At 41.2% G+C, this 26,688-nt stretch overlaps 1 protein-coding gene across 3 annotated transcripts in view; it reads right to left on the reverse strand.

Annotated features, from left to right (window-relative positions):
• Window positions 1-25,804, reverse strand: part of nrg2a (neuregulin 2a) — a 39,741-nt gene extending 13,937 nt beyond the window's left edge. Inside the window, exons 1-3 of one of the 3 annotated variants that reach the window (XM_061299361.1) lie at window positions 25,506-25,804; window positions 17,214-17,379; window positions 16,590-16,708 (exon numbers count right to left, since the gene is read on the reverse strand). In XM_061299361.1, the coding sequence (XP_061155345.1) occupies window positions 16,590-16,708; window positions 17,214-17,379; window positions 25,506-25,590 (370 nt within the window). In that variant the 5' untranslated portion in view covers window positions 25,591-25,804. The remainder of the gene's footprint in view (window positions 1-16,589; window positions 16,709-17,213; window positions 17,380-25,505) is intronic. The other 2 variants (XM_061299360.1, XM_061299362.1) reach the window with 2 other exon arrangements.
• Window positions 25,805-26,688: the final 884 nt, after the last annotated feature.

A 26,688-nucleotide genomic window follows, 5' to 3' on the forward strand; every position in this document is an offset into this window, starting at 1 on the left:
CGTCCACGAGTATAATTGTGTCTCTCAGCAGTGTTGACACTATCTCCAGAGGTTGTACGAGCAAAGATAAATATTTCCCTGACATAGCGTAGGAGTTGTTTATGCGCTGACTCAGATCCTTGGAATGGCCCGAAATGTCATGTATCTGCACTTAATCCCCCCTGGCTGAACAGACAGAATATGTTGGAGGTGAAGGCTGCTAATCAGGACGAGAGCCGTGCCGTATGAAGGCAAAAGGGAGTGCTGAGAGGAAGAGGAGGAAGCGGTGAAGGCCGGCAGGACGGGGCATGAGAAAGGCGCGCGGCAGTATGACACGTGACGGCAGATGTTTACCTGCTCTCAGGTGCTGTTAGCACCTAAGCAGATTGTGTCAGATTGCTGGTGGGACGCGGAGAATTTCCGACCGCCGGTTCTGTGCGAGTACAATAAATCAAATTGAACAGCTGGAAAGCGCGTTTGGAGTGGATTCAGTTGGACCTGCGATGTGTTCTCTTTGCCATCGGGATGAGATGTCACAAGATTGCATTTGTTACATGCGGAAAGTCACATCAGCTCTTTTTTGCTGCTTGCACAAAAACCGACGCACAATTATTAGTGGGATTTTGCACAAAAAAGTCATCGGTGAATTATCACAGCCAATCAACAAAGACAGCTAATAATAATTCAAGATTCAAGAGTCAAGAGTTTTTTATTCGTAATTATATGAAAACATTAATAATAGTTTGAGAGGTTTTGTTTTAAATCCGATCGATATAGAGCAAACAAAGCATTCGTTTATGATTAACAATTATATTTTCAATGGTTTTCCAAATGTGGCGGTTTTTGTGTCACTTTACGAGGACACAACACATGTTCCATTTTTCAAGTAGGTAGAAACAAATATTACTATGCTCAGGGGGGGAGAAAAAAAAACATGTAGTCGAGCGGCTAATGGCAACTACCTCATCGTCGCTCACACCTGACCTCTGACTGCAGCACTGGCTTGTAAAACGCCTCATAAAAAGATCAGTCAGGAACATGAAAACATTGTAAAAACAACCGCAATGTTTATCAATTGTGCAAAAAGATGGAACCAATTAAGGATATATTTAAAAAGAAAAAATGTCATGTGACGTCCCATAGGCCCCCTATAGCTGTGCCAGTGTGGGAGGCGGGGCATTATGGATGGAGACATAATTACCAATCCACCTGGCTTAAAAAAAAACAAAAAAAACGATGACCCGGAAAAAAAACCCACACAGGGAGACGGAGAGCGTGTAAACTTCACACAGAAAGGATCAAGGCTCAGCTTTGAACCCTGGTCATGTTCTTCTGTCAAAGTTTATTTGGCCTCATGTCAAACGAGGCCGACTTCACTGCATGTCCCAAGTTGCCCCCCACCTCCATCAATTTCTGCACTCTGTTTTTAAAATTAACAAACCATTCGCAAAGTGGACAGCACCACACGTGATAATTTTCAATATATATTTTTTTTCATCAACAGATGACCTCATTGAACTCCCCCCGGGGTGATTTGGCTGTTACACAATCTAAAATTAAAAAAACAACAAAAAAAACCAACAACATTTGCCAGGCTAATGCGTCACACTGAACAGCAATCATTGCAGTGTTCTGAACCGACTATCTCATTCCTATTTATGACAAGTAAGAATTATGGGTAATATTCATCATGAATGAACGGATCACTCAATGGCCGCCCCCTTTGCCTCTTACCTCGGGCACATTGCTATGAGGGCAAATTTATCACATTCCGCTCGCTGGCTCTGAAAAAAACAACTTCCTGCCATATTTGGATGATGAGATGTTGCCATGTACATCAATAGAACCTAATAAAACTTGTGTACAGTCTTGCAAAAAGTTCAGAGCGACAATTGCATTTTTATTGTTTTGGGAGGGAGGGACGACCCTGATTATAAGACGACCCCCTCTTTTTCAAGACTCAAGTTTGCAAAAAGACTTTTTGAACACCAAATTTAATTCTTATTCAGAAAATGATTACAGTACATCTGAAACCAATGATTCTAACAATATATTCAAATTTTTGTATGTATTTTTTTTTATGTATTCATCTATTTTTTTTAGTTAGCTTAAGTCCACGTTCCTTAAAGATTGTATACATGGGTATCAGAAACCCAAATGTACTCCCACGTGAGCAAGGTCTTGGCAAGAAAAAAAAAAACCTCTAAGCAAGAAACCTTGAACAGAACCCAAGCTTTGTGGGGTGACAGTCTGCTTCGGCTAGTTTTAGAAACGAGCCACAGGATACTCATATGGTCCTCCACCTTCATAGGGGGATTTTATCTTGATTCATGCTCGAGCTTGCTATCAAAGATTCCTACATTTAAATCAACCTCACCGCTTTGAAATTTTGTTATGACACGAACATCGCAGTTACTCCATCCCTTCTTTTTTTTATATTGCTTGTCCTCATTTGGGCCACAAATGAGCTGGAGCCAATTCAAACCGACTTTGGGCGGGATTCAAATTATATCCTGGGCTGCTCCCAACTCATGAGAAACAATATGGATGAAATGTTTAGGTGACCTTCAATGTCCTGTTATATATTTGACATTCAAGCACCACATCACAATCCAAGCATGTAATTTGATTACATGACAATGTGTGTCCTTGGCTACAGAGTAGAAACATATGAAACATATATTTTTTCAAGACAAAGCGATCGTTTCATAGCACAATATAAAGCAACATTAAACCTTCGTCTTCAAGCAAACCACTTCAAACTTTAACTTATTCTTCGTGCAAGCATTGAGAATTCATACCAACATGGTGTCATAAATAAAGTCTAAAAAAAAACAATGCTAAAAACAGTAGATGTCCCGAAAGAAACTAACTTCATGGAAAACATCTCTTGGCCCAGCATCACCAAATGTTACAAATCCCACAGCATAGTCAAGGTCCAAATTTTGATCCCTATTGTTTGACATCTTTTGTGTCTTCTGATTACTCTTCCAACAACATCACTTTGGAGGGATGATGACATGAACCCCACCAACCCCCCACCCACCCATCTGTTGTACAAATTCATCCCGAGTCAAGGTTTGAGCTATGGGAAACGGAAAACATACTTTGCATTGGCTGACTCCAGCATTGTGTTTCACTAGCTTTGCTGCTTCAGCATTTTTATTTTCTATCCATCAATCCATTTTCTGAACTGCTTATCTTCATTAATGTCGCGAGTGAGCTGGAGCCTTTCCCAGCTGACTTTGAGCGAGAAGCGGGATACGCCCTGTGTTGTTGGTAACCAGCCAATCTCCGTTTATTTTATATACTGGAAATAAAGGAAATGAAATTACAAATGTCAATATTAGCTGAAGTTTGGGGGAATTTGAAAACTAAGGGATTTTTATAACAGCAGCACATAAAATAACACAGAGGGCAACGTTTTTCACCCTCATGACAAGTTAAAATCTAAAATACAGCACCAAAAATATTTCTGTCTGCAAATAGCAGCATCCTTTAACAATGGATTAGTTTGTTTGAAATGTTAGCAATAGATTAATATCATATTATGATTTGATTTTGTTTGTGCTGGATCATTGTGCAAAGTGATATATAGTGAAGCTTCAGTGGCCAGATGCAGATGCTAGTATATTAGTCCAGCAGCTGTTTGGCTCTTTTTTTTATTTATTATTTTGCACGTGTCCGAGAAATAGTACATTGTAATTGTCGTGGAATTGCAGAGCATGCAGAAAGCCTGGCTCGTGAAGTATTTATCTCCCGAGGCAAGCAAAAACGGTGTCACTTTGGACTTTCTCCCTGTTAGCGCTGTCAATCGCAGCCCTGTTCGCTTTCCTGTTCCGAGTGATAATTATGGAAAGCACAACAGTGGGTGACACTATGAACAAGAATAGCGCTGTCATAGTTTGAAATGAAGCGCTTTGTTCTAACAGTCGTCCTGTGTGTGGTTTGCTTGGGTCGTTACACTCTTTTCGGAGACGCCACTTTCATGTCGTCTTTGATTCATCCCCAAGAGGGAAACAACCAAAAAATTGTTGGATGTGTTCCTTCCTGGACAAAAATTCCTCTAACCCGGTGAGATGATCAGGTGCCTTGCTAAAACAGAGTAAAGGAGGTAGAGCTTGTTTATCCGCACTTATGATTTCACCAAGTTTGATTGGTTTTGAAGCTCAGGTTTCAACTTTCACCGGGCCTTGTAGCCCAGGGGCCGAATCGGAGTTGGAGTTGCGGCGAGGTCTCCTCTGGGTTCTAAAGAGCCACAGTGTTTAGCCATCAGCTCTTACCGCTGACTTTGATTAATCCTTCATGGCCCAAGAACTGAAAAGAAAAGCTGGGGGTGCAAGCAGGACCATCTGGAAACCTTCATAAACATGTCTGTCTTTCCACGCTCTCCTAAGGATTCTAGGAAAATCGTAAAAATGAAAAGAGGGGTTCCCATTGCAACGTTTTTTTTTTTTTTTTCCTCTCTCTTGTGTGCATATATGCAACAAACGCCACAATGATTCCCAACCCTGTGCTTCACCTCACAGGCCAGCTTGAAACATTTTCAATTGGGCTCTCTATAGTACGAAATACATTCATTTATGAAAAATAATCATAATTGACCACAGCTTGGATTAAGACCGATTGCACTGCAATCTCCAAAACACAAGACAGAGTTCGAGTCGGCTTTTGGTGGTAAGTCAAGGAAGCTTCCCTGATATCTGGACTTTGTTAGAATTTGATGTTTTTACTCACAAAAAAAAAGCACCGTTATCAGCATAAAAAGTCTAAATCATGTGCCACAAATGGGAGGAGGAAGCAGGCGCTGGAGAACCATTGGCAGACCGCATTGCTTTCTGACAGCTACATCTCGGCAGAACAGATCCAAGAACTACAATTCTAAAATTCTTACAAATGTCTTTCTCAAACCTCAGGGTCATGCAAAACTGCCAAACCTCCCTATAAATGAAGTAAAATGAAGGAACAGGTAGCACACGGTAGCTACAACTAATAAAAGCAACAATAAATCCTTTTTACTCGGCCACGAAATACCTGATGGTAAAGAGATAAATGTCAGACCACTTAGCGGGGTGGTCAGTCACACAAAGCTACTTTTTACAAATCACAGTAACGACAGATCTTTCCTGTTGGCGATCCCCTTAGAAAAATATTTCAAATGGAATGTGTGTATATATGCATTCACCGGATAACCACTTAGGGATTTGGTTCGCCCATACAGGGCAAGGAGTTTGGTGCAATGGAGTGCTACTGATGGCTGGGTTGGATGCGGTGAAAGAGATGCGGGAGGGGCAAAGAGCAATCAGTGGAGCAGCCAAAAAGTGGATTTAAGTAGGAATATTAAGATATTGCCCAAGAATATCACTTTAAGTGTACCGTATTTTCCGCACTATAAGGCGCACCTAAAAACCTCAAATTTTCTCAAAAGCCGACAGTGTGTTTTATAATCCGGTGCGCTTTATATATGGACCAATGTGGATTCGTGGATGAGGACTAAGTTATTAAAGTAAGCTTTACGTGTTTATTTTGTGTGCTGTGTAATATTAATGTTTGAGCAACGTTGAGTTATTGATATATTATTGTTTTCACTATTTCGAGTGTTACTATATTATGATTGCATTAAAGTTTGAGCAACGTTGAGTTATTTATTCTATGCGCTTTATAATCCGGTGCGCCTTATTTATGGACAAAGTTTTAAAATGGGCCATTCATTGAACGTGCGCCTTATAATCCGGTGTGCCTTATAGTATGGAAAATACGGTAAGTCGTTTTTTTTAATATTAGAGCAAATATTGCCGTCAAAACTGGCTTAAATTTACCCATTAACACTAAATTGTGCTACTGGTGGTCATGTGACTGCTCAGCTCTGTTTGATTGGTTTGTTTGATGGCCACTAGTTGTTAGTTTGGTGTAAAACAGTTCTGTGACAACATTCGAGGCAAATTTGACAAAGCAAAACATAGATCAAAGTGGTGAATAACAAATAAGTTTAGGATACAGGATTTTGAAAAATGTATCATATTGAGATTATTCTGCTTTTTTTCTTGACGCAAACATTGATTATTAAGGCATCACTTCATAAAAGGTGACACACAATAGTGCTTTTTATCTTTTGACAAGCAATTAAGCCTCGAGCAGCAAACAAAATAGAAACAGAAGAGATGACGAAGACTGCGGGTTTTTTTCATTTTAAAGTCGGAAAATATTACACCCTGTGAGATCAAATACAAACAAACACCCACTTCAAAACACAACATTGGCACACCCAATCAACCCCAATAGCCTCTTTTCGTTTAGGCTGCACTGATTCAAAATAACCAAAAAGGAATTCGATGACTATTTACTGTAGGTTGGACACATGTAAGGGACCATTATCTGAGCTTGCCCACAATGGAAAACTTGATCCTCAATTCAAAATGTCTTTGGAGATGAAGTGGAGCCTACCAGCGACATTAATCTACCCCCCCCCCCCCCTTCCATGGCGGGACTGCTGTTGCTACGACTGTGTCCTCTTTTACACTACTGACTCCTGTTGTCTCATTCGCATAGCTGATATGCCTGGTCTTGCCTGCCTCAATCATCCCGCTGCTCAAGTCAAATCAAAGAGCGGCAGCCCAGCGCGCGATTGCACAACAGCTGCTCGCAAACTGCAACCGAGCCGTACGGTGCACTCAAACTGGGCACCCGAGCGGCGGAAGGAAGCCTACGGCGGGGCTGCCGGGGAGGCCGCTGGCATGCAGCACTTGGCGACCGTGTTGGAGTTTTGGTTTTCGACCACAAAATAGTGGAGATAAAATCAGCTAGTTTATTATGAATGTGATGAATTAAAAATCAATCCCACACAATGCTCGAAAATCTTAAACTCATAATTCCGAGACGGGGGATTCCCCTTAAATCTCTGAAGTGGATACGATGATCCAGTCACCCCTTTGCCATCCTGTGTCTAAACTCGCCTGACGGACAGCAGCAGCGGCGGCGGGAGTGGATAGTAATACGCTTGTATTCATCCAGCACTTCCTGCAGCGGTGCCAGTTTCAGACAGATGCGAGGAGGCCGTGCCTCAATCTAGGCAGCTCAGTGTCAAGAAAAGGTGCTGTCTGAGAAGATCCATTTGTGTGTCAGGAAGACTGCTCCAATTGAGGATTTTCACTCCAGTCAAAAACACTTTTGCAGTGTTGCACACTGCGGATTTTGGTGACCTAATTAAAATGAATGAAATAATTTCAATACAGTTTTACATCTAGAAATGATATTTTATATTATATCAAGTAGGATTCAAATGTGCAGGTGTACTTCATGTTGTGGCTGGTAATTATTTCCCCAAAGTTAAACCCTCATAATCTGTTATCATAGGCATCAAGGTGTCATTACAGATCATTCCCTCCATTTTCTTCACGCTAACTGGAAACACACACGTGCAAACCCACACAAAGCTTGAAAGGCAGCGTGTGAAATTTAAATTAGTAGCTCTGATGGCCTGAAATCCATCGCACACCTCCAAGGGACAGGTTCTTAGACCAGATGTTGGAACATGTGTTCTCACTTTAGCAAATTATTTTTTATGGATTGCTATGTTCTTGCAGCCATTAGAAGAAAACAAAACGGACAAAAAAAACTCTCAGGTACTTAAAGTGTCGTAAAAATAGCCATTTTGCGACGAGATGTCGGTGCTATGATAACACGAAGGTGCTATAAAGTGTAGCTCTTCGCTTGGGAGGTATCATGTCTTCATCGGCCGTCATCTTCAACAGCTGGCTTTCATTTCGGAGTAAGGACAGACTTTGCAGCCTTGTACCAGAAACACAAGACATATACCACAGCTCCATATTTGGGCCTTGGACTTGCAGACCAGCTGTGAGGACGAGAGGTTTTCCCCTACGCTATTCCCTGAAAACGTTGACACACACACCTCCACTTGCTACACAACCACCGCCATTCTATTTGCTGTATACTAAAGGATGACTGCTGTGTGTGAATCAGTGAACACCATGACGTCTCTTCCAGTTACACTCACACCTGCACACTTTGGAAATATCATCATTGCCGATCGCGACACAATGACGACTTGGATGCAAAAATAGAGCCGACATGAAGGGAGGTAGTGTGAGGGACTAATGGGAGGTTTCGGATATGAGACAGCTGTATGCGACATCGCTGTGTGTCTATGAGCTTGAAGCAAAGGAATGGTAAGTATATGTTTCATAAAGATACACTGGAAAGAGTAAAAACCTCTTAAAAAGCCCCATTCTGAAAAATGTCCTCCTTCATGAAAACAAAGCACCTCACTAAATTTTGGCATCAATAGTCTTCATCGGTGGTTGTAATGAAGCATCGATATTTTGTTACTGTGCTTAAATAGTTGAATATAATGTACGCCTGTTTTTAATTTGTCAAAAGGGGCTTTCTGCTATTTTTCAAGAATCTGTCGTTGATGACATGATATTGTAGAAAATATGTAAATAAAAACTATTTGGATAATTTTGCAGACACGTTGGTGTCTTGAAAAAAAAAAGGGTGGTTTGTGTCGCTGTGGGCGAGAACAAACTTTAACAACCATGTCATGTTAACAAAAGCAGGGAAAATAGATTGTGTATCCACTCATTTATCATTGTTGACTTTTACACCAAATTTTAGCTGATGGCAATATTATATTATGCCATTCATTAAAATGCAAAATTTGAGCATTATACTGTCATGGTAGTAGCAAAAAAAAAAAAACTCACTTCCTTCCAGGCTCATTTTCAATGCTCTAACTCAGTACAGACAAGTCTTTATGATGCAACCAATCATTTTAATGTTTGAAAGCGTGAACAAAACATGATGGTGCTTGTTAGTTACTGGGTAAATCTCAAAGAAGAATCCAGCAGCCTTAGTTCAGGTCCCACTCAGAGGGGATGAAGACCACCAGGACAGCTGGGAGGCCTGAAGTGGGAATTCTTTTATCATGCTATCAAATGAAGTCATAGATCAGATTTGTGTCGGACCCAGGAAGAGTTAACACAAAGCACAACCTCGTGTCACCTCCTGCTCACATCACTCAGCTTCTTCAGTGGAACAGCTGCTTCCTCCTTACACACGCACACACACACACACGCACACAGCAGTATCCTCACTCATTTACGCTGCAGCTTAACTGTCCTGCATGACACGGCCTATAGCTTACTGGATCTCCTCCAAGCAAAGTTGTGTTGTGATATTCCAATAACTTAGTTGCCTTTTTTCCGCACAGGTTTCACTGCAACCCGTCTCTTATCACACGGCGGCCTCGACGGGATTACAGGGAATTATGCGAACAAGCAAAACAAGCTCCCGCCCGAAGATATGTTTTTCAACTCAGACCATTATTGCAGCTTAAGAGGTTAGGTTGTTTGAATGGCAGGATTACACCCAAGAATTCCTCGAGTGATTTCCGATTAACTTTGCGGGGGGCAGTGTTCTTGACAGTCGAGGAAGATGTGCGATTTGAGCCTTGGCGGAGGTCTGCGCCGTTCTCAGTGCCGTTCTCTATTGTTTCATCCTCAAGCCTCAGATGATAACATTCGACAGCTGCCTCTTCTTCAGAGATTTTGGCACATGGAAGGGGAACACTGAACGCTCCATACCATGCACCCCCCCACCTTGAACTGAAATATTAGGAAACTGATTTATGCCTCAAGCATTTCTTAGTCTTCCCCCATATGAACTGCAATTGGGGGGAAAAAAAATAAAGCCCAAGCTCCAAAATATTATACAACCTCATATACGTTTCGGCAATGTGTAGTTTCTCAGGTCATATTCAGCGACATCAAATAAAACGATTGCATGCGTATTTCAAGCACATGCCCAGACTATTCCTTGAGAAAGTATGTACGTCTTTGCCAAAATATGAAAGGCATTCAAAGAAGCAATTCATTTTCATGTTTTTCAGACTCTCCTGACAGACTTTTGGATCTTATTTCCAACGCAGACATTGTAAATGAAGACTCGCTGCAAAAAAAAAGCTCCCCTAGTTTCCCAAAACCCCGGATGTGCTACATAAAGAGCCGGAACAATAAACACAAAGAAAAGTAAGGACATTGTGTGCGGACGAAGTGGCAATTGTGTAAATGCTTCAAGAACTAAACATGGTAGTGGGTGCACTTCAAAACAAAAAAAGTGACACACTGCAGCTATCATGAGACCGCAAGATGATGACAGATTTTGGGTTCCATCTTCTATAAAGTAATGGGAATAAATTGTATTTTTCTTTAAATTTGGTCTTGTTTTGCTTTACTAGACAGTTCACAACTCTGCCAAAGGTTACAACCTCTGTCGTGGTGTAGAACTGCACGCACGACGGCTGTTTCTGGTATTTGATTATTATTTCTCCTCACTCGTTGGAGTGGCGAGTGATGAACTAAAACAAAACTTTCTAGCTGAAATCATTGTGGAAAAAAGCTACGTGGTAATCATACAAGTTGTCCACCAGTTTTTGCTACCATCAAAACCTGAGTGGACACAAACAAACATTTCCGCTAAATTACTAGCTGCACACAAACACACATAAACACAACTGGCAATGATGTTTTTTGTCAACGGAAGGACATGTTTTCTCAAATTATAACAATAACATCGCTAAGCATGAGCGGCACTTTGGCTTTTATAGTTATTACCTCACTGAGGAGACTAGAAACTACATTAGTCATTTGTGAATATCAATCAACATAAAACAAAATAAGAAAATATGTAAACCAAACCAGCAACATGTTCTATGCATGTTAACGTGAGCTCCCTCCTGCACATTACAATCTGAAAACAGTTCATGGTATGTCCTTCATTACAGCTCCAGAAAAAAAAAAAGGCAATCACAGTGATGTCACACAAGTGAAGACACGCAAAGAATTCTTACATGCATCTTTGGCAAGAATATTTCATTCTGCGGGTAAAATTTCAAACAGGTAACTAAAAATCTATTCTTAGCAGTTATCTGGCCTGGGACAAACGCATTAGATATACGACGCCAAAAGATTACATTTAGCTACAACACAATGACATTTGGGTGGTAAGTCATCATTCGTCCATCTTAAAGAGGAAGTTGCAGGCCTTTGGAATGAAAGCATTGGAATGATTGGTGGTGCACCTGGTACGGGCGATTCCCGAGAAGCGTGTAACAACGCTAACGCCGACTGCCGCCACAGGCTTCGCGTAGCGTCGCGTAGCGGGCATGATTGATAGCGCCGTAGCTAAATCCATACAAGCTGCCAAGCAGTTCTCCAGTGGCCTGTAAATACTCAACACTTGGCAAATGTAAAGTCTCTTTCTGACACGACTGTAGCTTACCCACACAAAAAAAATAAATGGTTACACATCTACAACCGACTTCCTTCAGCATCACTACAGAAAATGTTTATCTTTTCTCTTACATCTTCAGCGTAAGTTGTGTTTTTGCCGGAGTTTTAGACATGGAAAGAGAGAGGGAAATTGTTGTTTATGTTCTTCGAAGCAGCACTTAGCGTAATGTTTCATTTACGTAGGAGAGCATTAGTCAGTGGGAGGAAAAGCTGAATCTCCCATCTGTGCTTTACGTTGATTAGGACTGATGCTCTCTGTCTTTTGCGCAAACCTTAAACATACTAAAAAAGTGTGGTGGTGACTCACCTTGTCAAAGTTTAATAAAAATTTCACTTGTGAGGACGATATTTACTTACTCACAGCCAATGGCAATTATGTAATAGTATCAATATTTTTAACGAGATGAATACAAATATTTTCTTAATACCGCCCCCTGCTGTCAACTAAAATTGACATCACAAATGCCTTCGGGCTCGCATTAGGAATTATCTGCTTAATTCTTATTCCATGAATGAAATATTAATCGGAATACAGAATTGTTGTGTTGAGTCGTCACCAGTGTTTTTTCTAGTTGGACCACACAAAAACAAAAACTGAAGTATGGATGTAACCGATTAAGGTGTTTGCGGCGATGCTGAGTTTGTTTGCATGTATATCAGCATCAGGGTCATGGTGGTTGGCCTCAGGATGAGAAGTGAAAACGTGAAGTTATGCGTGTATGTAGGTGCGTGAGTGCGTGCGCGTGTGTGTGTGGGCCTGCGTGCGTGCATGCGTGAAATTGTTGCTGGTGGGCCCCAGCATGACTGCTAAGGTTGGAGCAATCATATGTTCAGCTGTGATTTCCATCAACACATTCCTGGACGCTCACACACTCTCTCGGCGGAGCTGCGCACAGCACCCCCCGAGGATGTGACCTACAGCCCGTGGACACATGGCCGCCTCACGAGCGCTTATCACAACATGGAAGCCTGTAGGATAATGGGGAGGCCCTTCATCTGAAGCCACGTGGAGCCCCGCGAACCTGACCGCAGTCGCTTCTAGAAAACAGTGGATGATATACGACACTTTTTGCAGCGGGCCACCAGGTCTCACTGTGCTAGACTGATTACAGGCTAGAGGTCAGACCACATGGACAACAAATGGCCCACTTGTCCTACTTTGCGGGCTGGGAATAGAGATGAGAACACCAGTCAGGGAAAGGACTTGTCATATCGAGACCACCGGGAGACACCGTAGCATGATAGGAGGCGACCCCCCTGGGACACGTCACGATGAGACATTAAAGGACTCAAAACCATCTCATCAGATTAAAGTCAAAATTACACAACATACTGAAACACCCTCCCGAAACTGATAGAGAAGCTTATAGACAATTGGCACTCACAATCACACCTAAGGACAATTCCGAGACTTGTTTCGAGGAGGGGAGAACAAAGCTGATTCGAGAATCGGCATCTCGGTCAGCCAACGTTTCAGTTCAATTCATTGAGAAGGAGGAGTTGTAAAAAGGAGTATTGAAGCAGAACTTCAAGTCTGTTAAATTATGACACATCATTTAGTTAACAGTGGAAGCATCATGCCTTGTTGGAGGGCAAACTGCATGGCTGGCATGGCGCCACCATGCCCTGAATGCTTGATAATTTAAAAGAGGTTCACTTAAGGTTCGGCTTCTTCCCACATGAACACGCTGGTTAGTTTTTCCACACCCGAGGGGACTGATGTACTAGGTTTCCTTTCTCTCGCTGTGAAATTATAAATAGGTGCTGGCAGAGCCGGAGTAATGACCAAATGTTATGTGCATTATTAATAGGGGTTAATATATCTTGCCCTTTTTTTATGGCACGCAGCAGTGATCCTTCCCATCTTTCTTTATACGTGGAAGTAAAATTGGTATCCGGGGAACAGTCAGGTAATTCCGATTTAACAACACCTCTGGGCAAAATGTCAGATGAATCTGGCACGGCTTGAGAAATTGACGCTATGCGTATCAATTTAAATGACCTATATTTAAGCTCACAGATAGTGTGCTTTATGGCTTTGAAAAACACATCTTGGGATCTTATTTTCAAATGAGGGGGAAACCCCCGCTAAGCTTCAGCGTGCGCTGCGGTGTCCTTGAATCACCATGTGGTGGAGCTGAGTGATGGGAGGCCTCAGGTCGGTCTCCAGCACATAACAGACAGCGGGAGGCTGCGTCACATGGTGAGTGAGCAGGATGCTGCCGTTTGACGTCATTTTGGTCATTTCATTTGTGACCAGTGGTACGCACAGACCAGAATATTAAGTACACTAAGCCTTCAACTATATAGAGAGACAACACCATAGATTAAATAACAAATAAAATCAATATCCAGATGTTATCACTCTCTGACTAAAAATATTAGAACACAAACTGTGGCGCAACCCATATAGACAGACAATATTATTAATCATTCTCAAAGGCATATATTCTTTATCCTCTGTTAAAAAAAAACCCTAATATTTCAGCATCTCAGTGAGGTGCGTGGTATGGCAGATTAAAAATACATTACATTTTTATAAACCTCACATTGAGTTTTGGACTCAGCTGTTTCCTAGAAAGAGTCAAACTCTCCAATGCAGCACATACGGCTCTTGTCTTCCTTTTGCTTGCTATGTGTCTCTTCTATATACTGTATATCCGCCCCCCCATCCCTTGATTGTATAATGTCTCAATCTGCTTTCTGTCATGCATTCCCTTAGATTGACCCCACCATCCCTCCCTCGTCTTCCACACTCCTTTCATTCCCTCTCTCTCTCTCTCCAAGTCTCACTGTGTCCATCTCTATCTCCACCCCTCCCCTCGGCTTAAACTGATCATACTGCAGCGACATGCTGCTTCGGCAACATACTGCAGCGGGCCACTGCAGCTCTTTAACAGCATTTTGCCTGCGACCTTTGGAGGGGGTAAAGAATCTGAGATTTGTCATCTCCTTAGCAAAAACACAATACTTGCAAGCGTGACGGTCCAACAAAGGGTTTGGACTGTAACAGTTCCAAATAAAAGTCCAGTTTTGCACAGAATATTTATTTTATCAGTGGTTTGGATCACAACAGAGTGTTGTTTACAGCTTTTATTGGAGGATGTGGTTTCAGCAAATACACCCCCCCCCCACACACACACTCTCACGTATGGACATACCACCCCTGATTCGCCCCGTCTTGCCTTCTTTCCTGAAGCATGACGGAACAAGACGTGCCGCTGTAACACAATGGGACTTGCAAACAAACACGCACACACATAGACAGGCAGACACCCTGGGGTCACTACAAAAGATGGGCCATACAGTGATGCCATTGTTTGGAAAAACCTGGAGCCATTTAATGAAACGCTGACAGACATTCTGGTTTAGTATAAGGTTGCATTGATACCTAAAAGTGTGCAAACTTTTTGGTGTCAATGCGAAAAGCAAAAGATGTGAGCTTGCTGACAGGGTGGACAATGGCAGTGAGGACATTTTCGGCAAATTATTGCACGGTGGACTTTTACTCAGCAACTTACTTAGTAAGTTGACTGTCTACAGCTTAAGAAATGTAGTTTGAATTTCTGCAAGGTTTTTATAGCAATTGATATTTCCCAATGACAGAGTGGACACGTTGAACTTGACAACACAACAATTACTCACATAATATGATGAAACTTCCAAAACAAATTTTTCAAACTACACTCTGGACACTGAGGGAGAATTTATCCCATAATGACAGAGCGGACAGCAATTTCAGATCACATGCAAAATCATCATTAAGATTCAAAACTAGAATCGATTGAAATGATATGTTTGATGCATTGTAACAATTCGGTGTTCCAGCCAGCTTGCTTTGTAACAAAATATTTGCAGATCATTGTATGGAATTTCACTGTTGCATGTTGCTAAGCCTTAAAAAAAAAAAAAAAAAAAAAAAAAACTCAATTTCGGGAAACAGGTGCTACCACAAGGGATTCCCCTGACCTCTGCAGGATGTCCAACAGCATTCCACATATCTTAGATGATTACAATTAAACAGCACAGTTTGCACCAAACATCTTTCAATAGTGTGGAGAAAAAGGCGATGTAACATTTCCATGTCAGCACAAGGCACATAATCTGGATGTGAATCTCAACTGGATGTGGTTGGCTTCTTATCTGCGTGCTGGCAATTGGACCAGCATGTTGGTTTTGCTAGCACAAAGGGCCTTTTTATTATTTGCAGAGATCTGCTACTCCAGTGGCGCTGCCTGACTATAAACAATAACAGCTCATGGTGACGGATGTAAAAAGGGAAGGCTGAGTGAGTGTTGTGCCTCAACGAGCATACAAGGGCACTGAGTGACGGCTGGACTACATGCGCCTCTTCTTTCACTCAGTTTGCCTCTCAAGTCGAAGCGGGATGAGCCTATTGCCAAGGTCAGCAAATGAGAATGACGATATCTCCAACTTGGTTGCGGCGGAAAGAGCACCTCGGCCCTCCCTCAAAGAAACGTACAAAATGATCCAAATGTTTCACCAGCGGTAGCATGGCTATGTCATCATGCATGCTCAATTGAAGAAAAAAAAAAAAGCAGAAGATACTCTGCACGCTGCTTAACGTCATGGCCTCTTTTCTGCACAGCATCAAAGTCCCCGAGACATTTTTACGGCCAGGTGAACTCGGTCATACCAGCAGGAATTTACATTCCTTTGCAAGACATCAAGCACAAGCCATCTCCACGCTTTTTTTTTTCGAAATGTATTTCTTCTGCTCTTCGCTCCATGTATGAACGACCATTAAAGCCATAAAGGGGAAGTTAACAATGAAATAGCGACAGTCTGCACTTCAGACATGCTGCGGATTTTTTTGCCAATCAGACAAGATAACGACACATCCTTGCTTGGATAGAAGCAAAAGCACATGACTCGTATCCGCTTTTCTTTTTAATACCGTCTGCAAGCCAGTGCACAACCCACACACGCTTAGAACCAACATTGACTCACCACTCCACCAAATGGAAGCAGCTGTTATCAAAAGTCTTTCACCGGCTACAGTACCTTCCAAAATGCAGCACGTATTTCCTACGATGAAAAAGTCAAACTTTTTACAGCTCAGGTTGGCTGCGTTTTGGATTCTGTTCTGTATTATGTTCTCGTGTCGCAAGCCAAATCGCTGAATAGAAACCATATTAAAAAAAATCCGCAAAGGCAGAGTGGACAGTTGTTCTTCATGCATGTTACTCACTTTTACATGCCCACTTTGGATCTTTCATTTGGCCGGAGAACAGTCGTAAGCAAGGAATAACAAAGCCAATGCTTTCAAATTGTACTCACTGCTTTGGACGTTTATAGTGCCAGTGGACTTGTCCTTTCCCAGCAGGTTCTCCGCCTCACAAGTATAATTCCCAGAATCCTCCAGTTTCGCTTTGCTGATCTGGAGTCTGGAGTTTTTCCTGTGGGAGACAACAGTCGCACAGCTGAGTCAGGGGAACCCGGCTCGGGAGGAAGCAACATCGAGTGGAAACATGGGGGACAGCAAGGCAGACAACAGGACAAACGGGGCGCATGACAACAGGCCTCTGCTTTGATAGGGTGCTGATTAGAGAGTGACAAAGTGTCTGGAATAATAAAACCACTTGGGATATTGTACAGAGTTCATTGTCAAATCTCTCATAGTGATCTTAATAAAGTTGCTTTTTAATTTGGTTAAAAAAAAAAAAGGCCAGAGTGTCTACAAGGGGCCCTTAAATGTGTCGACGTATTCAAAAATCCTGTCTTCTTCTAGCATATTACTCAAGTGCTCCTCTGGAGCCAGCGATTTTAATTCAATGACGGGGACAGCGTGGAAAAGGAGCATGAATTATATAAAATTACAGTGCGCACTGCTGCCTTTCTTGATGGGTGGCCAAGTGACGTACTGCAACCAGAAGAATATGAAAACAAACTTTGTGTACTTACTGGCTGTTCTTTATTCGAAATTTTTTGCTTTTCTTCAGCTCGTTGCCATCTTTGAACCATTTGTAGGTCGGCAGAGGGTTCCCCGTGGCCTCACACTTGACTGTGAGCTTGCTTCCCTCGCCCACTATTGATGGATACCTCAATGGTTTTAACTTTGGAGCCGAAGCTAAAAAGAAGAGAGAGGGGAAAAAAGTTATTCGGGATACTCAATGGAAGAAAAAAAGTTTAGTTTGCACAAATGATGCTCCATTGTGTATTTTGAGATTGAGCAGAAAAAAAAAAGAGAACATGGCTGAAGTACGGAGCCAATTGTCCCTCAGTGGACTGAGCTAACAAGTCTCTCATGTGACAAAGCAGATGTTGTCACCAGAGGCATCATCAAGTTGACGTCAGACCAACAAACAGGTGCCATTTCAATCTGCTTCGCTTGCTAAACAATTAGCTGCTATCAGATAATATAGTATAGAAAACATCCATGATCAATTATCACTGAGAAATTAACCCCCTGAATGCATATGGAAGTTTTTCAGCTGCTGCACTTGTGTGTCTAAGTGTAAGACTCCAAATATTGTGTCATTTCTATTAATGTCATGCATTGGATTATGAAAAATGATCTTTGACACACACGCACACACATTTGTACAGTACGTGAAGAACACGGTAACGCAAGCACTTGCCAGCTGACAGCTGCAAACATGTTTTAGGGGAACACTCACTCAGGGTGGGGAGAGTGAGTTGGGGTGAATGAGGGTCAATCAGGGGATGGCCAAGATGCCCCTCCCCTGACTCCCTCCTCCTGCTCTACACACAAAAACTTGCTCCATTCAGAATATCATGTGAAGGCTTCGCTGAGTAAGGCTTCCTATTCCAGCTATTTTCAACACCATTAAGGTTTGAAACAAACTTGCAGTTGTGATGCACAAGTTGTTCTTCTACCACCCACCCATGTCCTCTTTCTGGAGAATTTGTCCTACTTCCCTGACCTGATAAAGTTGTCATAACCGCGAGGAGAGGAGAAGCCTCAATGATGCTGCATTTTTTTTTTTCTTCATGAATATGGGGCACTGTTCACTTATGCATATGAAAGTTGTCACAAATACACTGTGTCCACGTACAATACAAATGTAATCATTTAAAAAATGGTTTGCGATTGTAGACATTTGTTACAGCTATTTCTAAACATAAATCATTGCTTTCTTTTACCACAGTAAGTTGGAACTTATTTATTCCAAATGTGAGATGTACAGCTCAGACCTGCTGATGATGAAGTGAAATTAAAAATAGCTCAAATACACATCAATGACAAAGAGTATTTTTAGATCAACTGCTTCTATTTGTGTTTCTATGTGTCTGTGTGGGCCACTTGGTATTTATGGCAATTGGGGAGATGGAGTGCTGAAATAAAAAAAGATGTATCTTTGTTGGACTTGATATCACAAACAAATGTGGATACAAGAGCTGGAGGATTTCATGTAATGAATTTGAGATTTAAGAGATCTCCCTAAGGAAGTCATCGTGAAATACTGTATGTGTGTTCCAAATTATTATGCAGATAGAAATAAACATTTCATGTCCTAGATGATAATCATACATACAAAATAATCTAACTGACTGAGGAGGGGTTTTTTGGCGGTCTGTCTTGAGATTCTGCCTCAGAACAGCTGTCAAGTTACTGATGAGCAGCAAGCAGGTATTTGAAGCTACTGAGGTCCGGTCCCAGGAGTCCCAAGAACCTTTTGATGCAAGATCCCCAAAGGCTTGCAGTCAAGCATGAAGTTGTATCTCGGCCACCCCTCACGTTCTCAAAAGGCTGCAACTTGGAGTGGCAGATTGATGCTTAGGGCCACAATGATGGCAAGTGAAACAGAAGGCTCAATTACTATGCCTGAAGGTGCCAAAATGACCTTTGACCTGTGGCTTACATATCATTTTCATGCAAGACAACGCACAATTACATGCTCTGAAGAAAAAAAAAAAATGCTTAGGAATTTTTTTTTTAGCGTAACCACCATAATGCCCGACCTTAACCCTATTAAGAACCTAACTAAACAGCAATTTTGGGAGTTAATTATTAAAGCCTCGAATTAAATGGAGGCGGAAAGCCTTCACACTAAAAAATAAAAACTGAAAAGTTTTCAGGAATAAAATATTAGGTTGGGAAAACTATAAATGACAAATTCTTGACATTTATTGAAATTTACATACACTTTTATTTCTTCTGAAAGTGCAAGAAAGCCAACTTTTACATAAGCACAACTTAAAATATTTTTACGTGCCCAAATTGAAATTTTATCCACAAGTTCGTTCCCTAAAATTGGAAACCTTTCTATTTTTTTAAACAGTGCATTCACTTTCTCAGAATTTCATTTCATGACAGATTGAGGTGTTATCAAAGATGGACTCTGAGAATAGCGCAACATTTGTTGCATAAATATGTTTAATAAGCAACATATGCTTATCGGAACATCGTACATACTGAAGTGTCAGGTGCTTTGAGTTCATCAAGCAGAACCACATGCAGAACTTTAGAATTCCATCTGTTCCCCATTAAACCTATTTTCCTGCATTTTCACAGCTGTAATAAGCCGTATGCGATGCGATATACAAAAAGAACTTACATTCATGAATACTCAAACATGCGCCATGTTTGACAAGAGACTTCAGCGCACATTTCCATCAACCGGCCGCTACTCCTGAAGGTAGTTTGGCAAGAAACCTTTGAATAGAACCCAAATCTCCAAATGTGACTATTTCGCTGACTTTGTCCGATATCTTAGCCGCCTATACGGAATAGACGGTGTAAACAATGTCGGCGTGATATGGCTTTACACGTTTCATTTTTGCCATCCTGTCATCAGTTGAGAGACCAGCAGGAATGAAGTTCTTCCATAAAAAAAAATAAAAAAAAGTTGAGCACTTTACCTCAACACAGGTTGCCAAGTAAATTAAACATGTTTTCTCTTGGCCTAGAAGAAACACTTATGGGTAAGCCAGATGTGTAAGAAGGAGCACAAACGTTATGAAGACGCAGGGCGCCGTCATTTTGCTCTACCTTCCCCTCGCAGATGTTTGACGATACTCCGTGGAGATTCATATTCACGTCTATCTTCAAGGCTCTTTCATCTACGCAACATGACATCCATGAATCCTCTGGCAGCGCTCACGCAGCGTGATATACAGTGGACGCTGGCTCCTCTGTAGGTCGCCTGATGAGGAAACCATCATACAGGAGATGTTTGGTGGACACACATGAAGTAGAGCGCAAGTCAACCGCGCTCATTTTTTCTAGCCCCGAGACGTGATTTGTCTCGTTTTTGTGACACCTGTGGAAAAATGTGTCAGGCAGCAATGATAAACTCAGGGCCTCTTGCAAGCGCCTGATTGTCTGCTTTTGAAGCGAAAGGGCAGCTGCAGACGTGGACAATAAAAGGCAAAAAATCGAGAGCCCGGGCCTGTGTGGCATGTCAGCGGCTAGCTCTCGTGTGGGGGGGGGGGTTAACAGTTGGAAAAGTCGGCACGACAAGCACCCACTACAAGAAAAAAGGCCCTTGATGAATTAACAATTGCTCATATGATTTCTCATTTATGTCCAGGAGCTTAAGGGAAGAATCTGAAGCATGCATTTGTAACCCCCGTAACCCCCCCCCCCCCCCTCCCCCTTGACTTCTGCACAAAGTATCCCAGATTATTCCGGTGTTATGTCACTTCACTAAACATTGTTCAGAGACAAGTTGCTCAATGAGACAGTTCCAGAAACACCATTTGCATTGGGCCGATGGTGAACACCAGTCTGTGTACTCTTACATCTGTTCAAAAAGATCATTTCTCAAACACGAGCAAGGAAACCACTTTCACCAGATAATTAGCTGGTGCATCGTTTCGATATGACTCAAAGCCTTAGCGATAAAGCCACTTTGTACAATAACAGCACATGGTTTCTTTCTCCCGCTGACTGTTCATTAATCATCATCACAGTGCCTTTTCCAGTGCTAACTTGTTTTAGTAGAATTTGTAGCATTGCGCTAGGTTACAACTGGACTATTTTCAAGTAAAACAAACATACCACAAAAACATTATACTGTCACTATTGGATGAATGGGGACATTATATTATATTATATTATATTATATTATATTATATTATATTATATTATATTATATTATATTATATTATATTATATTATATTATATTATATTATATTATATTATATTATATTATATTATATTATATTATATTATATTATATTATATTATATTATATTATATTATATTATATTATATTATAGATACAAATATGTGGTATTACATGACAATAATAATAAAAATAATAATAAATATAATATATATAATAATAATACTAATAAGATTCAAAAAAAAAATAATGAAAAACATAATGTTTATTATTTGCAGGTGTTATTTTTGTCCCCTTGGGATTACCGTCCTCAAGTTCTACACTGTAGTATCTGTGTCCATGAATGTGTGTAGCAGGCATGACGTAGCTAGCCTGGTGAGTGCCGTGTGTGTCAGGGAATAATAGTTGTTGATTGCACCAGTCTGCCTTTTAAAAACAAACAATTATGGCAATTTTCTATCAATTACAGCGCATCCTCGATTCTTCTGTCAACAGGTTCCTGCACAGAAATGATTCCTAATCCCTCCTTTTATCCATTCATCTACTTTGTATGCCGTTTATCCTGTTGAGTGTGGCTGTCAACAGACTATATTGTTGAACTGGAAGTTGGCCATGACTGTAGTGTAGTTTCTTGTGACAAACACGGTTCAGTTCAGTTCAATACGCAATTTTATATTGCAAAGCATCCCGGAATATTCTTGGGTACAAATAATGGAGGATGGCGCTCAATACTTGATGTCACTCTACTTTCAGAATATTACCGCCTGCCAGGCCAGATTGATCCAAACTGTCAGTTTTGACCTGGTAGAATCATTGCTACTAATTCCAAATAGCTTGTGATGTCAATGAAATAGAAAAATACATTTAGCGGGATGTTTTGGACTGACAGTAAGGCTCGCTTTGTACTGCCGGTCATGTTGATGACTTGTCTTCAGGAAGTGCACGTACTATTTTGGAACACAGCTAAGTTGAATGCACCAATTGTGCCACAAAAAGAGCTGCAAAAAAAAAAAAAAAATGAATAAGGATGATTATTCTCCTGACATTGACTAACACTTGAAGATCAGCGAAGGAACCGAATGCTTTGCCTTGGTAACATCCTTCTCGATGCACCAAATAGCTAGAAAAAATATATGATAATATAACATATAGAGCCGAGTTGCTCCAAATATTCTTTCGAGTAATTTTCAATTGTGCTACCGTACATGTTTTGAGAGCTTCCCTTCACTCGACATGCATTAGTGTGTTTTCTCGACACATAAGTGCTGTAATTGCAGCTTAGAGATGAATAAAGTCGCTGTGAGGTGTTTTTGTTATCAGATTTCCGTTTTGTACATGCACATTGCCAAATTGTTTGATATGTCGCAAGCTCCTTTGATTGGGGGCACATTTTATTTCTGACTAAGAGCTGTAGCTTCCATTAAAACTGGAAAATGCCAGGTAGGTGTTTGAACATGATAAGAAAGATCTGGCACACAATGAAGGAGGCTCTTTACCTCCTCAACCAATTATTAGCAGCCCCATGTGTGCACGCACACAAAAGATCTAGCGCATCGCCGAACGCAAACATGTGTTTTGTCTTGACGCAAGATAGATGGGCAGAACAATTACAATATTTATTTAGGCCTAGCGCAAACTGACAAGTGCCCCTGTCTTTTCGACACATTGATGTCAAAGTTGATGAAGGGGCTTGTGGCCTCCGATTCAACGAAAGAATGAGTCGCCCAGTTTTACGCCCCCTCGGGTGTCTTTTCTTCATCAATATGAATTTTGGCAGCTTTGTTAGCATTCTCATGAGTGTCAGCTTTCAGCCGCTATACACGCACATATTCCATCTTGAAAGAAAATCTCCATGTTATATTACTGCTGCAAAATGTCCTAGATCATGCTCAACCTCTATTAAGTCTCCTAAATACTTTTAATATTAGAAGCAGATTAAGTCATTCAGATTACATATTGGTTTGATATTAGGGTTGGATATTAATATTTTTTTTTGCTTTTCACTGTGACCAGAGTGCTCCTTGGTGCACTAAAACACCTGCTGGGAAAATGACATCCTTTCAAAAACTTGTGAATTTAAGAGGACAGATGAAGAGCGGGTAAGGCTGTTATATTGTTGGCTGACAGGCCACTCATTGGTCAGATTACATACAATTACATTTGACACTTCTTAGACACACATTGACGGGTGCATGTGCAAGTACATGCTGGACAAGGCGCCATTACTTAGAAATAATGCAGCATATTGTGAGGGTGGGAAAGAATTGAACTGTTTTTGGGTGCTATTCTTAATCGAGACAATTGGTGAAAGTCGTTTGGCTTTTTTTTTTTTTTTTTTTTGCTTTGAGCAAAGGATATTTGAACACAAACAGTGGTGCATCACATGTAGACTGCTTTTTTTCCAGTAGCCGAAACAGGGGATTTATGATTTGAGATACAGGCATAGCACTACTGCACTGGAAGGCATTTTATATGAGGCTTGCCTTAAAATAACAATAACATACTGACATCTCATCGTCGCTTTTTTCTTTTCTTTTTTTTTACTAACACTACATCGCCTCTTTAGAACGTGTTTTATTGCTCTCAGCAGAGTGACGTTTACTGAATAAATACAAGAGGCAACTTACTTATTACAGATCGTTAGCAGACTCGCAATCGCATGACACATTTCACAGCCTCACTCAACTTGATGCCATGTGCACTGTGAAGATAAACACTATATAAGCAGAAGTTGAATTTTTTTAACATTATTTTCCGTGAAAGTCATTTTCCAATATAGATGAAAATTTTATATTAAAAGAAAAAAAATTTATTTACTAATTACGACTTTGACATTGTTCATCAATGTATGCCAGTGACATATAGTGATTGGCAGAACAATTAAATTAAATTAAATTAAATTAAATTAAATTAAATTAAATTAAATTAAATTAAATTAAATTAAATTAAATTAAATTAAATTAAATTAAATTAAATTAAATTAAATTAAATTAAATTAAATTAAATTAAATTAAATTAAATTAAATTAAATTAAATTAACAGTTAACCTCCAACTACCTGATGCCATTCATAAAATAGAGTAAGTCATGACTTCCTGCGAGTATATCAGAGTTTGGTGAAACAAGCCCAGATTTCAAACTGAGCATGTAAAAGTGAGACAAAATCACAATTATTTGAAAATTAATACTTTGGGGGATACTTCAACCTTCCGATTTTCCTTATCTAAATTTGTTTCTTACCTTGAAAGTTAGTAAACGCTGAACATGCAAACTAGTATTTGTAATGTTGCCCGTCATATAGATGTCATTTGATTAGATCTACTGCAGCGCTGGCTGATGAATGAAGATGCTGCCCCAAAATATTTGCTAAGCACGCAAGGATTTCGAGATTACTATCACAGTGTGGAATGTCATTAAAACTGATTTTATAACTGAGGCTAGTAAAAAAAAAAAAAAAAAAAAAAAGAACATGTTTCAAATGATGACGGGAAAAAGATGAAGGTCACGGCACACAGAGTCCTATTGAAAGCAATTTTAGTCAAACAGGGGATGGGCTTCCCCATGACCTGAGGTCAATCTACAGTGACATGCTGCAGCTTGCATGCAACCACCAGTGAGCAAGCACATTTGCTACACTTGTGACTAGGAAGCTTCTCTAGTAATACTCTGACATGAAAGTGAAAAAAAACAAAAAAATCAAGACGCACTACCTTGTCATCACTGACATCTACAAAGAAGTTGATCAATTATTAACCCTGTCCAAAAGTGCACTAAGCTACGGCGCTACATTGCGTTCCACAAACACTTCCAGAGTGAAAATGTCAAGCAGACAACCCGATCATGTTTGATCTGCGGGAACGATGATGAATCAACATCATTTACATTTACTTAAATCACAAATGAACTTTTTGATCATATCTGTAAGGCCGAGACGAAACGCTAAGTACGCCAATCACGCCGTTCGACTTCCCTACAATTCCAGCTTGCCGCCGAAGCAGATGTGTCTCTACACGCTGTCCACGATAGGAGACACATCCATGTGACAACCTGGCTGCAAGATTTGACAAGCTGAGAGAGATACTTCAGCAACTTGCGTTTTATTCCCTCACCTCACATTCCATGCAAATATGAAGATGAGTGTGCACCTTGAATTTCTTCTTACCTTGAGTGGGATCACCTTCCTCTTTTTGCCCTTTCTTACCACCCTTCCTTCTCCCTTTCTTTTCTTTCTTCTTAGTCTCCGTCATGCTGTCACAATGAAGTAAATCCTCTTGGTTAAAGAGCCCCAAAATAAAAGAAGAATCTTGAGGAAAAAAAAAAGTAGATAGTCCTATGGGGGGGGAGATGTGCAGCAAGAGGGCACCCGCAGACTATGAGCCCAGTAAGAGCGGCTCTCCTCCTATATAGACTCACACCAATCAAGTACAGCAAGGAACCACCTACTCCTCACAGAAGGGTGAGCAAGAGAGAGAAAGAGAGAGAGAGGGGGGGGGGCAGAGCGGGAGTGAGGAAGGAGGGAAGAGGGAGGAAAAGTAGGGATAGAAAAGGTGGGGACGGCTTGAGAGAAGTGAGAGACTACGGGAAGGAGGGAGGAGGTAGCGGAAGGCATTTTCCATCACTTCGAGGTAATTGACTCTTCCCTGACTGGATCTTAAGTCGTGATTCATCCAGGCCCAAATGAGCAACAAGGAGACCCCGACGCCCCCTCTGGAAAAAACCCAACATAGACCACACAAAAAGAATTTCCTCGACGAGCATCTTCTCTCTTTAGTAATGACCAAAGTGTGACCAAGTTTCTTGGTGGGGGTCTGCGGGTCACAAGCCACTTCACATCTGGGTCCGATTTGACGCGCTTAGATTCAGAGATACGTGTGAAGGGGAGAGACAATTGGTGGCGGGGGGGGATGAGGTGCCAAAAGTCAGATCCCAATCAGCGACAGACTGCTTCTTACAAAATTACACAAAATCATCTTTTGCTTCCTCTCGTCTGTCAGAAACTACCCCCCCCCCATCCCTACACACGCATATGCGCTCACCCTTCCCAACTCCACCCCCCACTCCCACTCGACTCCAAGCGAGTCGCAACACGCCCGTGGATGCACATCTCCCTCGCAGTCCACGTTACAGCCGGGTGTCACCGATACCCATGCGCAGGAAAGAATCCAGATTCATTCAACTAGATCGTATCTTCGAAACTCCGAGTAATATTAGACAAGACCCTTCTGCAAAAACGTTTTCAGCCCGTGAGGTCTCGTCCATGTATAGGCGGGAAATGTTGGGACTGGAAAGCAAGAACTTGACTGAGGTGAAGGCTAGCAAGAGAGCAACGAGTTGTTTAGGTAATA

The sequence above is a fragment of the Syngnathus typhle genome, linkage group LG15, assembly GCF_033458585.1.
Source record: "Syngnathus typhle isolate RoL2023-S1 ecotype Sweden linkage group LG15, RoL_Styp_1.0, whole genome shotgun sequence".
Classification (NCBI taxonomy): Eukaryota; Metazoa; Chordata; class Actinopteri; order Syngnathiformes; family Syngnathidae; genus Syngnathus; species Syngnathus typhle.